Below are 13242 nucleotides of genomic sequence, written 5' to 3'. Positions count from 1 at the left end.
CTCTCTGGGATAAAGGTGACAAGATGACACAGGGCCTGGATGGTGTGTGCCATGAACTGCACTGTCTGCCTGCAGCTACTGCATGGTCCACCACCCAGTGAATGAATAGGAAGAGGGATATCGTGTTCACAGGGCAGGGAGAGGAAGCAACTCTTTGGGGAAGCTGCCTCCGCTTCCTGTAACTATCACTTGGCCTTTAATGACCCAACTACACTGTTGAATCATACACATCAAGGCCATGCATTTGGATAGGGGAGTGATCAGAGATTTCAGTGTACCATGTAAGTACACATGATAAACACTGGATACTGTTTTCTTTTTTTTTTAAAAAAAGTGGCAAGACATGAAAATGCTTATGAATGTCTCTCCTTTCATTCACTCAACATTCATTCGTTCATAAAATATTTATTGAGTGCTGCTATGGGCCAGACACTATTCCAATGCTAGACTATAGGAATGAATAAGAGATGCTATTTTCAGGGAACTTTCCTTCTATTGAGGGCAAACAAATAATTTAATAATAAGCAAGAGCAAGATATTTTCAGATATTCCTAAGTGCTACAAAGATGATAAAATAAGGTGATAAATTGGAGAATAACTAATGGAAATGGGCTGTTTCCATCAAGATGGTCAGAGAAGGCTTTTCCAATGAATGATATCTGAGTAGCGGACTTAAGTCATAAGAAGCTAGCTATATAAAGATGATAGAGAGAGCCCTGTAGGCAGAGGAAAATGACAAATGCAAAGACACTAAGATGAGAATGACCTTGGCAATGTGCAAGAACAAAGAGAATATTGAGCACTGAATGAAAGGCTAACAGCAGCACATGAGGTTAGAATGGTAAGCAGATCAGATATAGATGAAGAAACTGGATAACATACTCATGAAAATCATTTTTAAGAATGAGGAAGATAATACATTTGTTAAGATGAAATACTTCTATATTTATAATGAAAATTAAAAACATTTATGAAATTAACTCAAATTGATTATGAGTTAATTAGTTAATTAACAACATCTTACATATAGGACAACATTCTCATTTACTGAAAGATCCTGGAATGGAATTTTCTGGGAGTAAAATTTTCTTATGCAACAGAGTGTAAGCTAAGATTTTTTTGGCTGTTTGGTCAGTTCAGAAAGATGTTATCATCCCAACCACTAAGCCACAGGCTTTCCAAAGCAGAGGAATCACATCATCTACACCAGTTGCAAAGTAAACTAAACCACAAGACTTAGTTCCTTTCTTTGTAATCTTACTTGAAGAGAAGAACTAGCAAATGAAACTCTTTTGGTCCCCACTAAAATTATTCAAAAACAAAATATCAAATGAGTTTGGGTGACTCAGGATGGTTACTCTCCATGTGTCTTGATTTAGACTATAGGGCTATTTTGGGTTTTCATAACTGGTTGATTATTGTGGTTTCAAAACAGGCCCAGCACACTGGTTAAAGCAGTGCTTTGTCACTGCACAGAAGCTTGTGGCAAAATGACCTGACAACTTTCTGTCCCTTTGTTAAAGAACTACATTGAATCCCAGTGTGGTTAGATTCACTGCAATAGCTTTCAAAGATCTGGTCAGGCCTTTGTTACATTAGTTTAATTTCATATAGTGATAGTGTTTTTGGAAAGATGAACTCACCAATGAGGTCTTTTGGATCACAACAGTTTTCATGGTGATTAGAATCAGAAAAAAAGCAAAGGCAGGTTCCTTTCCACAAATGTTTATAGGAACTCATCTCTCCTTCAGCAACCAAAGCACTTAGCACAGGGTCTGGGATTAAGAGTAACCTCTCAATAAGAATCACCTGCTTATTTTCATATTCTGGATTTATCTAACTCCCAAAAAGTAGTCCCTAGAATTAGCCAGTCCATTTTCATCGATCTTCAGCAACAGGAGTTGTACACACATTCATGCATGTGTGACAGTTAAAGATGTCATTTATCAGTTCTTACAGATTGTCTTTGCTCTGATATTTTTGTGCTTCCTACAAGTTTTTCTCAAATTTGACATATTCTTTCTTGTAGTAAAGAATACTATTGATATATGTTAACAGTTATTCTAAATGTTCTTAGTTGGCAGAGTTAAAGGGTAGTATTGCAATATCATTCCTCAATTTAACAATTTTTATTTTTTAAATTTTCACTGAGACATGTAGCCTAAATCTGGAAACCCCTAGCCTGGATGTTTACTGTCTCTACTGTCTGGCCTTTCTGATTCCTATTATAGTGTATGGGATGGATAAATGCACGATCACTCTATAGTCTCACCAATTACATTCTTTTGCTGTCGTTCTTTTGCTGTGTATTTTATCACTGAAACTAGACACCTGAAAGAGAGCAAAGGGGTATGGTAAGGAAGGAGGACTAAATACTGGTGACTAATATCAATGTGACTAGTATTTATATTAGTATCATAGAAGGGCAAAAACTAAGGCCAAATACAATATACAAATTTCTAGTCTGATATAGGACAGCTTCTAATCAGTGTACCAACTTGTAAATGATTTGTAATATGAACATATTTTAAATATTAAATTCTTTGCAAGCATAAATGGTGTTTAAGCATTCTAAGAAATACTGAATACCACAGGGCACATATAGAAGTTCTATAGTTATATCAGTCTAAATCACTGCTTAGATTATGCTTCATGATACAGATTATAAAGAAAAACATATAACTCTGATTTTTGTACTAGCAGGACTTCCTGGCTCTCAAGAGTACAGTACTCTGAGATACAGGACTTATATGCAGTTAAGTTACTTAATTGTTATATTTTGTTGGAAAATTGCTTAGGCCTCTGTTTCCTGTTTATAAATTAGGAACAATAAAATTTGCCAATAATGGCCCCTCATCAATGGTGTTGATGAAAATAAGACTATTAGAAATAACAAATGATATTATATACCTAACATTATATAACAAATGACATTATATATATAGTATTTGGAAGGTCATATAACTATCATATTTCTATTAAAAACTAGCATAAAGATTAAAATTTGGATGTTTATATTAAGTTTCCATCAGCCAACATTTGTTAGATATGGGCATTGTGACAAGTATTTAATTTTTTTGTAGTTGTAGATGAACACAATACCTTCATTTATTTTTATGTGGTGCTAAGGATCGAACCCAGCACTCCACACATGCTAAGCAAGCCCTCAACCACAGAGCTACAACCCCAGCCCTGTGACAAGTATTTTTAAGAACATCTGATAACTCTTTATAATAACCTTTTAGGAAGGCAATACTTTCAACTCACAGTTCAGGAAAGTGGGGCGGTATGAGATAAGGCCACATAGTAACAAATGCCAGGCTGCAAGTCCTCTTGAGAGGCAGGCAGTCCACTTTCCCATGGAGCAGCCTGACTTCCTCTGAATCTCTGCATGCTGACAAGGATGTATTTCTCCCTCTAGTACCTAATAAGGCAATATTTTCCCTTTTATTACTACATTTCTTAATTTCCCTTTGTCTTTTGTCACTTGACTTTCATTTCCTGTTTTGGGTGTTTTGCTTTTATCACTCAGCCTTCAGTTCTGCCCTGCTTCATTCCTCTTCTTGGATCTGACCTAAATTCCAGTTTTGGTACCTTTTCCTTTGTGTTTCACTTCCTTACCTTTGTGTTTAGCAAGTGAAGTTTTTATTTTATAGCTGTCCTATAGTCTTTTTTTTTTTTTTGCTGTGTTGGGCATTGAACCCAGAGCCTTGTGCTTGCAAGGCAAGCACTCTACCATCTGAGCTATATCTCCAGCCCTCGTATAGTCTTTTGATACACATATACATATTTGAAAGCTGTTTCCTTTGAAGCCCTCTAGATTAGACTTCAAGGATTCTCTAATTTAAATGCTGTAGCAGGCACCATGGCACACCTATAACCACAGTGGCTCAGGCCAAGGCAGGAGGATCAGGTTCAAAATCAGCCCCAGCAGCAAGGCCCTAAAGCGTCTCATTGAGTCCGTCTGTAAATAAAATATAAAAAAGTGTTCGGTGGTTAAGTACCCCTGGGTTCAATCCCCAGAACCAAAAATAAAATAAAATAAATACTGTAATATATTACACATTTTGTTGAAAAGGGTTATAAAATGCCTACAGGTTTTGTTTCATGAATACAGCAACAAAAAGATGAGGGGCGGAGGAGTTTGAACATTTGATCTCTTGCTGAGAGATGGAGAGAAATTGGCCTCCTTTGATGGTCTTCTAATGGAGAATCTGGGTAATTTGTATGATTCAAGAACACAGAATGATAATTTATAAATAGACATTATCACATTAGTTGGGTATTTTCATCTTTTTAAAATAAAGCCATTATTCTGCCTAGTGTGCCTTTGATTCTTATTAGAAATCCACCTTCTAAATGATTAATAGAACTGGCCATGGCAACATAGTGTATGGAAATAAATACTAGAGCCGGGCATGGTGGCCCATACCTATAATCCCAGCAGCTCGGGAGGCTGAGGCAGGAGGATCTTGAGTTCAAAGCCAGCCTCAGCAATTTAGCCAGGCCCTGAGCAACTCAGCAAGACCCTGTCTCTAAATAAAATATAAGAGGGCTGGTGATGTGGTTCAGTGGTGGAGTGCCCCTGGGTTCATTCCCCGGTACCAAATAAACATATACCAGACCAAGAGCAGGAGAGTATGTACAGATATGGTTTTACTAGTAACTAGCCGTGTGACAAGTTAACTTCTCTGAGCCTGTATATCTACTAATACAATGAGTTGTAAAGATTAGGTGAACACCTCTAAACTTTTTATGTTCTACAATTCTTAGTACAACACATTCTCCTTTCCTGTAAAAACCTGGAATTTCTCATTAGTTTAAAAAAAAAAAAAAAAAAACTTTGAGGTCACAAAGATCATCACCAACTCCAGCCTTGCTCTAGTTTAGATCTTGCTAATACTCCCCAAATTCCCCACTATGTGCATATTTGCTATTGTCACTGCAACTGTGATTGTTATCCTAACAGTAAACCATGTTGTAGCGTGCCTTCATAATACTAATCATACCTAATCAAACACCTGTTTAGAGGTTATCTGAACTATTTACAGAAAAAAAAATTTAAGTAGCAGTTTTACTGTGTAACCTGCATTAGATGTCAAAATCCTGTTGTATTTGAAAGCACCTAAATTCAAAACTGAGATTTTGTGGCTGAAAACATTATGTAAATGTTAACCAAATGTTCAGCAGAAACTGGTAACACGAGGAGAAAGTCTCTGACTCCGGCATCTAGATATTGTCTTTTCTAAAAGGTATTATTAAGGAAGACCTCGTAGCCCCTATGTCTAGGTAACAATATCAGTTGGAGGGGATCTTGATAACCTAGTTTAACCTTATACTCAGCACTAATATTACCTCTCCAACATTCTTGTTATTTAACTTCCTGCCACTTAAATCATGGGATGCTGCTTTAACATGCTCTGAGACAGGGAGCTTACTACCTCATTACACACATCATACCAACAACTTTAATCATTGCCAAGTTCTGTAAATACCCTATAGGCTAGGTTTGATGGAAGCCACTACTAGCTGTAAAGTGTAGCACTTACTCTGTTGTAGACCTGCCCTTTCATTTGTGGAGGCCAAGCAAGAGTAGAAATGGAGGACCACATCCATATGTCTAAACACACAGAAGTTATAAAACTAACAAGTTGTTAAATAAAGCATGTTTCATATTTCTACCCTCACAAATATACCTAAAACAACAGAATCTCTTTATTGGATATGTCTGGGTGTTCTGCTGATGAACTGACCACATTGGAATGGCAACTATACAACTGACTTCATTTCAGTGAAATCACATTAACAAGATTTTCACATAATTGGGCTGGGTGCAGTGATGCATGCCTGCAATCCCAGTGGCTCAGGAGGATGAGGCAGGAGGATACCAAGTTCAAATTCAGTCTCAGCAAAAGCAAGGCCCCAAACAATTCAGAGAGACCCTGTCTTATTATAAAATACAAAATAGGGCTGGGGATTGTAGTTCAGTGGTTTAATCCCTGGTACCCCGACCCCACAAAAAAAAAAAGATTTTCACATAATTTATGATCTACTGGTAGTAATGATACTAAGCATAAAAGAATGCAATTTTACTAAATGAGTACATATTCTCAATAGTAACTTTCTCATATTTGAAATCATTCATTAAATATACAAATACCATGTAAAGCATAATTAATAAAATTTTGAAATAAAACTTAAAGCTGAGATTTTATTAAAAATTTAAATATTACATTTGAATCAAAACAACACTAGTCACTATTATAGCATTCAAATTGCTCATCCTTTTGCCAATGTTAAGATTCAGTATCTATTATTCCTGGCATTTTGTGCTGTTGTCTACATATGTACAAATTAAAGAGTAATAAGAATTACTTATAGGGCTGGGGATATAGCTCAGTTGGTAGAGTGCTTGCTTCGCAAGCACAAGGTCCTGGGTTCAATCCCCAGTACCAAAAAAAAAAAAAAAAAAAAAAAAAGAATTACTTATATTCCTCAGATGCCATGAACAACCATGCTAATACATGGGTGCACCAAGAGTAGCAAGAAAATTAATTCCTGGCATTTTCAATATTCTTTATCCAAGAATCTTCCATTCATAGTAATTTGAGAATTTGACAAGTTAATCTTTATTTTATCCAAGTGCTCCTTCCACTCAACATCCAATTCTCCCACATTATGTCTAATTCTGTAATACCGGTACAACTCACAAAACTTCCTAACAAGATGTGGTGAAGCATTTTTCTGTTATCTGAATTATTATCTGGAGCACAAGTTTAGGATTATAGGGTGCAAGGTTTTTCAGTGCTGAACATGAGATCTTGCAATAAAGGTGCCATGTGTTAATAACTTTGGGAAGGGGGAGTGTGCATGCATGTTTGCAGTCCCTTTAAAGCCCAGGGCCGAGTCCTCTCTTGCTTGGACTAGGGGGTGGTACTGTCATTTCATTTAAACCAAATCCTGTAAAGATCATATATTAGGTCATACAGCCATCTCTATATTTGGATTATCTTTGTGTTTTAGAGTTGCCTTAGGATACAAGTAACACGTAGAATTTCAGACCTCTTTCTTATATTTGAGAACATTTTATTCAGATGCAAAACATTTTTTAAATATTTCAAACCTTAATAAATGAAAAAATCTCACATTGCACAACAAAAACTAAATCATTGAAATTGTGTTATCTGTGGTATGTCAAAATATGGTACTTGGGGCTGCAGTTGTAGCTCTATGGAAGAGCGCTTCCTTGCCTAGTGTGTGAGGCACTGGGTTCAACCCTCAGCACCACATAAAAATAAAATATTGTGTCCATCTACAGCTTAAAAAAAAAAAAAGGAGTACACTAGATAGAGCAAAGACAACTTCCAAGATGTTCTTTCTCACTGAGGTAAGACAAAACCTTATGGGGCTATCTATACTGAGAAAACTAGCCTTTTGTATACTACTGTTTTCTTCACAAACAATAAAGCAAGTTTTAATACAAATACTGGTTCTCTTAGCTCTTCAAAGCCTTCTTTCCCTCTCCTGAAAGCGATATACAGTTAATACCTGTCCTATTTTTTAAGTATGAAAAATGTGAAACGAAAAAAAATCTCTAAACCCCAACACTTATTAAACTACTGTAAATACTTTTATATAGCTTCTCAGGATTTTTTCCAGGAACAGGATTTTTTTTTTTTTTTTTTTTTCCTTGCAGTGCTGGGGATTGAACCCAGGGCCTTGAGCTTGCAAGGCAAGCACTCTACCAACTGAGCTACATCCCCGGCCCCATGGATTTTTTGTTGTTGTTCATGTTAGCAGGATCAAGACATAACATGTTCATCTATATATTACCTTTTATTCATTTGTTTTGGTATGGGGATTGATCCCAAGGGCACTTCACCACTGAGCTACATCCCCTGCCCCTTCTTTAAATTTAGAGACAGGATCAGGATCTTGCTAAGTTGTTAAGGCTGGTCTTTCACTTTTGATCCTCCAGCCAGCCCCCCTGGAGTTGCTGGGAAAACAGGTGTGCACCACCACATCCGGCCAAGGTATGTAAGCTATTTAAAAAAAATAACTTGTTTTTAAGATCTTTGTCAAGCAGAATAGGATTATCAACATAGCCACGTAAAATAATTAGTACCAGATTCAAGTTATTAGGCTCTCAATGTTTCCTTCCTCCCTTTAACACAAGTCTTGTGGATTTATGCTGTGATTCTGGAGGATTCTAGTAAATGTGTAGCTGAAGATAGTCACAGAATCACACCATTTCTAAGAGGCCAGGTCTTACAGATTTGATTCAAATGGTAAAGCCTATATGAAAACCAAATCTTCGGTTTCAGTTTGGTGATCCTTTAATACTAATTGGAACATAATTCTAGTTTTCATCTATAATCTTAGAGTATGTAATGGTGTTAAGAGTATGTGCTGCTCAAGAAAGACATGTTTGCCATTTACAGCAGGAAGCACAAGCTCAAAATAATGTTTTAAAAATATAAGCTGTGGCAAAAAACTCAAAAGTAATACTTCTGAGGACTTGATCTATAGTGGCAAGTAAACTTATGTTATCTGACTGTTTGCATTTATTTTTCTATTTGGAAAACCAGGGAAATATATAAATCACACACACACAATTTGTGCTGTTGGTGCCCTGTGTTTTACCTGGGAAGGTCCATCTCTCAATACCTTTCAAAGGAGTGGGGATCAAGTGCTAAGAATAGAGAAGTAATGGGTAAACACCAAGAATTCAGGGAAAAACACTAATATTGGAGACTGCCTAAATGAAGTTAAGCAATTAATCCATCAAGGACCCAGAGTCCTCTGGCTCATGGTCCCACTAGAAAAATGGAAATTCTGAAAAATTCCCTATTTGCTTCATAATAATTAGAGCAGGCAAAATAGATAAAGTAAAAAGGCTTGTCAACCAAAAGAATGAGACCATATACTCCATTGTTTTAATCAGCTTTTTCGCTGCCATAACTAAAAGACCCAAACAGAACAATTGTAGGAGTTAATTTTAGGGCTCACAGTCTGAGTTCTCAGTCCATCTGCAGCCAGCTCCATTACTTGGGCTCCAGGTGAGGCTGAATATGGCAGAAGAATATGGAGAAGCAACTCACATAATGATCAGAAAGAGAGACATCTCCACTTGCCAGATACATATATATCCCCAATACCCTACCTCCTCTAGCCACACGCACCTGCCTTCAGTTACCACTCAACCCTATCAGGTGATTAATTCACTGATTGAATTCAGGCTCACAACCCACTCATTTCTTCTCTGAAGAACTGTCTCACACATGAGCTTTTAGGGGACACCTCACATCTAAACTGTAACATCCACAAATGTATAGTATGTCAAAATAATACTTGTCATGTATAAGAAAAAAAAGCTGATGTATATTCATATTAATACAAAAAAAAACTTAAATAGCTTTGTAAAGTTCGATATGGAAGAAGCTATTGACAATGATAATACCTATGATAATGATAATGCCTAATAGAGACCAAAATGATGCTACTAACATAAGACCCAATCAACACAACTTTAATTTGGTCATGTTTATGAATTATCATACAGATTCTTCTTTAAATTTTTCTACAAACAAACAGGGGAAAGGCAAAAACAGTAAAATAAGGAAGAGCTGGAAGAAAAAAAGGTTATCTGTTAAGCTCAGAGTCCCATTTTGGGTATTTCTTTTTTCACTTTTTCTTTTTTTTTTTTTTTTTTAAATAAAATTGACATCAGCTGGGTGAGGTGGCACATGTCTGTAATCCCAGTGGCATGGAGGCTGAGACAGGACGAACCCAAGTTCAAAACCAGTTTCAGCAACGTCAAAGAGTTAAGCAACTCAGCAAGACTGTCTCTAAATAAAATACAAAATAGGGCTGGGGATGTGGCTCAGTGGTTGAGTGCCTGAGTTCAATCCCCAGTACCCAAAAATTAAAAAAAGAGGTAATCTTTTAAATATTATTTGTGTGCACATATGTGGGCTATTTTTGTTACATAATATTTTATCATAAACGTTTCCTTATATTTAAAAAAAGGTGTAAGGCTTAAATTTTGTCAATTTGAATACTGTTATTTAACACCACTCAAAAGCATAAACCATAAAATTGGAAGTAATCTTCAAGATCATGGAGTTTCATTTTACACAAGCAAAACAGGAACACAGGGTAAGGTCTCATGGCTGGAGACTGTAGCACATCTCTGCTCGGTCATATGGTCTCCACCATGATGTGTTTGTTGCCTTACCACAGAAGCAACTGAGCAAACCAACCAGGGACTCAAAACATTAAAACTGTGAGCAAAAATTAAAAGGTATAGATTATCTCAGACATTTTGTCATAGTAACACAATTAGACTGTAAGAAACCTTCAATTGAAACATGTATTTATTGCAAAGGATCCTTTTTATAACATCCTGGAACGATCCTTTTGAGAAACCACTTTTTTGACACTATATAACATGAAACTAAGCATATTAATCCCTTTACTTTGGATGTTAAGAAGCTTAGGATATTATCTTCCAATTCTTGAAGCTCTCAAAGTATGCATTTCTCTTCCTCTTATCTCTATCTTCCATTCTCCTGTCTTTTTCTTTCACTTGAATTCCGTTTCATTTCAATCTTCCAAGTTACAAGTTATCTTAGCTTATTCTCATTTTGAATGAGTACCCACCTTCCTGAGAAAGGGCAAAGGCTGTATATGACAAAACAAATATATAAGAAAACATCAAACTCGAAAACACTGACATCATTTCCTCTAAAATCAGGAATGAGACATGGCGGCTTACCTACCACTCCTATTAAATGCAGTTCTTGACATTCTAGCCAGAGCAATTAGACAAGAAATAAAAACATACAAATAGGAAAGGAAGTCAAATTATCCCTTCTTGCTGACAGTTCTATACATAGAAAATCCTAAGGCCCACATCAGAAGTTGACTAGTATGGCCATTTTAACACTAATTCTCCCAGTACACAAACATGGGGGAGGTCTTTCCATCTCATAATGGCTTCTTCAATTTCTTTCCAGGTTTGTTCTGTTTTTGTCTGAAGTGAATAAGCTTATTTTCCTAATTTCAACAAGTTCATTAATAATAGTATTTAGAAAAGCTGATTTTCCTAATTCTATATCCAGCTACATCACTAGTTCAATTGTTTTGAATTGGTTAAGACTAGTTTTGTGACTTAATATATGGTCTATCTGAGAAAGACTCATATGTTGATGAAAATAACCATGTATTCTGCAGCTGTTGGGTGGAATATTCTACAAATGTCTATAATGTTCATTTGATCAAAAGTATAATTGAACTGATATTTGATTTTTTTTTTTTCCTGGATGACCCAGTCAATGGTCAGAATAGGGTACTGAAGTCACCCACTATTACTGTTTTGGGCCTATCTCTTCATGTCTAGTAGCATTTGTTCATCTTCTTGTTGTTTTGAATATTCTGTTCATTCATTCACCTTACATACTTAATAGTTCATGATATTGACAATGTTTGATTCTTCCCTATTTCTCATTTGCATATCTACTCTTCTAATCAGATTTATTCTTTTACATGTTCTTATGATTGTCCTTCCTCTTCTTGTAGGACTCCCATAAGTATGTTTTGTAACGTAGGTCTATCGGTCACGAAGTCCCTTAGTTCATGGTTATCTTGGAAGGTCTTTATTTATCCATCAATTCTAAAGGAATTGGTAAATACAATACTCTTGGTTGGCAATTTGTCTTGCAGGACTTCAAATACATGGATCCACGGCCTTCTGGGATTTAGAGTTCCTTCTGAGAACTCTGCAGTTAGTCTAATGTGTCTGCCTTAAATGTGACTTAACACTTCTCTTTTGCTGCTTTTAATATTCTTTGTTCATCCAGTATGTTTGACAATTTAACTGTAATGTGTCAAGGAAAAGTTCCTTTCTTATCACATCTATCTGAGGTTCTGAAAATGCTTCATGTTATGTGGATGTCCATGTCCTTCTCAAGATTTGGGAAATCTGGTGCTATTATTTCATTAAATAGGTTTCTCATGCCTTCAACCTGTAGCTTTTCTCCCTTGGGTATGCCAATGAACTGGATATTTGATCTTTTAATGTTGTCCCAAATCTCCTGTATGGCTATACCATGCTTTCTCAATTTTATTTCTCTACTTCTGACTGAGCATAACATTTCAAAAGTCTCATCTTCATTATGTTATTCTTTCTTTTATTCACTCTAATGGTGAGAATTCCAACTGAATTTTCTATCTGACTTATTGAGTTCTTCATGTCTTTCTTGAATTGTTTTGTTAATTCATCCAGCTGTTTCTATCCGCTCTGATTTCATTTACTCCTTTTACATCATTCTTCTGAAAGATTCTCTGTGTAGCAGTACATCCATTTTGATATATTTGGAATCTGTAACTGGAGAGTTATGAACTTTTGGAGGTGTCCTATTATGTTTAATCATATTTTGTGTGCTTCTAGGTTGAGATTTACCAGTCTGTTCAGTTGAACTCTCTTCCACTTTTATGTGATGGCCTTCTTAGTGGGTGGCTTTCTATTGATGATATGTCCTATGATGTTAAATTATTGTGTAATATTGAGTTTATTTCCAATTAAACTCTAGTGTAATGTCCCAGGGTTTCTTAGGGGGTCTGAACATAATGCATGCCATATTGAAGTCTGAGGTACCCACTATCTATGCAGGTCTCACAAGAGTGGGAACTCTCTCAAAATTCAGGCAGGTGTAGTATAGGCAGCAAGTACATGTAGGTACACCCTCTGGAAATCCCTACTAGGTGGTGGAAGTTTCACAGGCACTGTTGATATTGGCTTTATTACCCAAAAGCAATTCTGATGCTGATTACTCCAATTATGGTGAAGAGCCTTATGTTCCTGTTTCATGGGGAAAGTCAAGGATGAAAATCACAGCTTCCCCTCTGTGGTACTCACATCCAGTCTTGCCAGGAATGCACAATCTAACATATGAGTGTGACTGATGCAGAGATGTGGTATCCACAACAGTTGTATTATTTCTCTCTGCTGTTATTGTTAGAGTGTCCATCCAGGAACAGAACTTCAGACTTCCACTTGAGGGCACATCATTGACTAGGAGTTTTTGACCTTTATATTCTTTTAAGTTGAAATACCCACCAGGATTTGACCAGAACTTGGTTGTGGTTAGAACTGGGTACAATTCCTCAGCGGGGCTGGGAGTATAGTTCAGTGACAGAGCACCTGCCCAAGGCACATGCAGTCCCAGGCTCAATTTCCAG

At 36.4% G+C, this 13242-nt stretch overlaps 1 protein-coding gene across 2 annotated transcripts in view; it reads right to left on the bottom strand.

Annotated features, from left to right (window-relative positions):
- The window catches only part of LOC306641856 (uncharacterized protein), a 36125-nt gene extending 24010 nt beyond the window's left edge, over nucleotides 1–12115 (bottom strand). Inside the window, exons 1-3 of one of the 2 annotated variants that reach the window (XR_013758308.1) lie at nucleotides 9010–12115; nucleotides 2273–2331; nucleotides 1644–1775 (exon numbers count right to left, since the gene is read on the bottom strand). Coding sequence is in view for 1 of the 2 variants with exons in the window: in XM_079107183.1 (XP_078963309.1) it covers nucleotides 1644–1775; nucleotides 3268–3361 (226 nt within the window). In the remaining variant the exon portion in view is untranslated. Of the gene's footprint in view, nucleotides 1–1643; nucleotides 1776–2272; nucleotides 2332–3267; nucleotides 5693–9009 lie in introns of those variants that run through there. The other variant, XM_079107183.1, reaches the window with a different exon arrangement.
- Between the last annotated feature and the right edge of the window lie 1127 nt (nucleotides 12116–13242).

Source organism: Sciurus vulgaris (genome assembly GCF_902686455.1).
Source record: "Sciurus vulgaris genome assembly, chromosome: 12".
In the NCBI taxonomy this organism is placed as follows: domain Eukaryota; kingdom Metazoa; phylum Chordata; class Mammalia; order Rodentia; family Sciuridae; genus Sciurus; species Sciurus vulgaris.
This window is presented reverse-complemented; position numbering and strand designations above follow the sequence as displayed.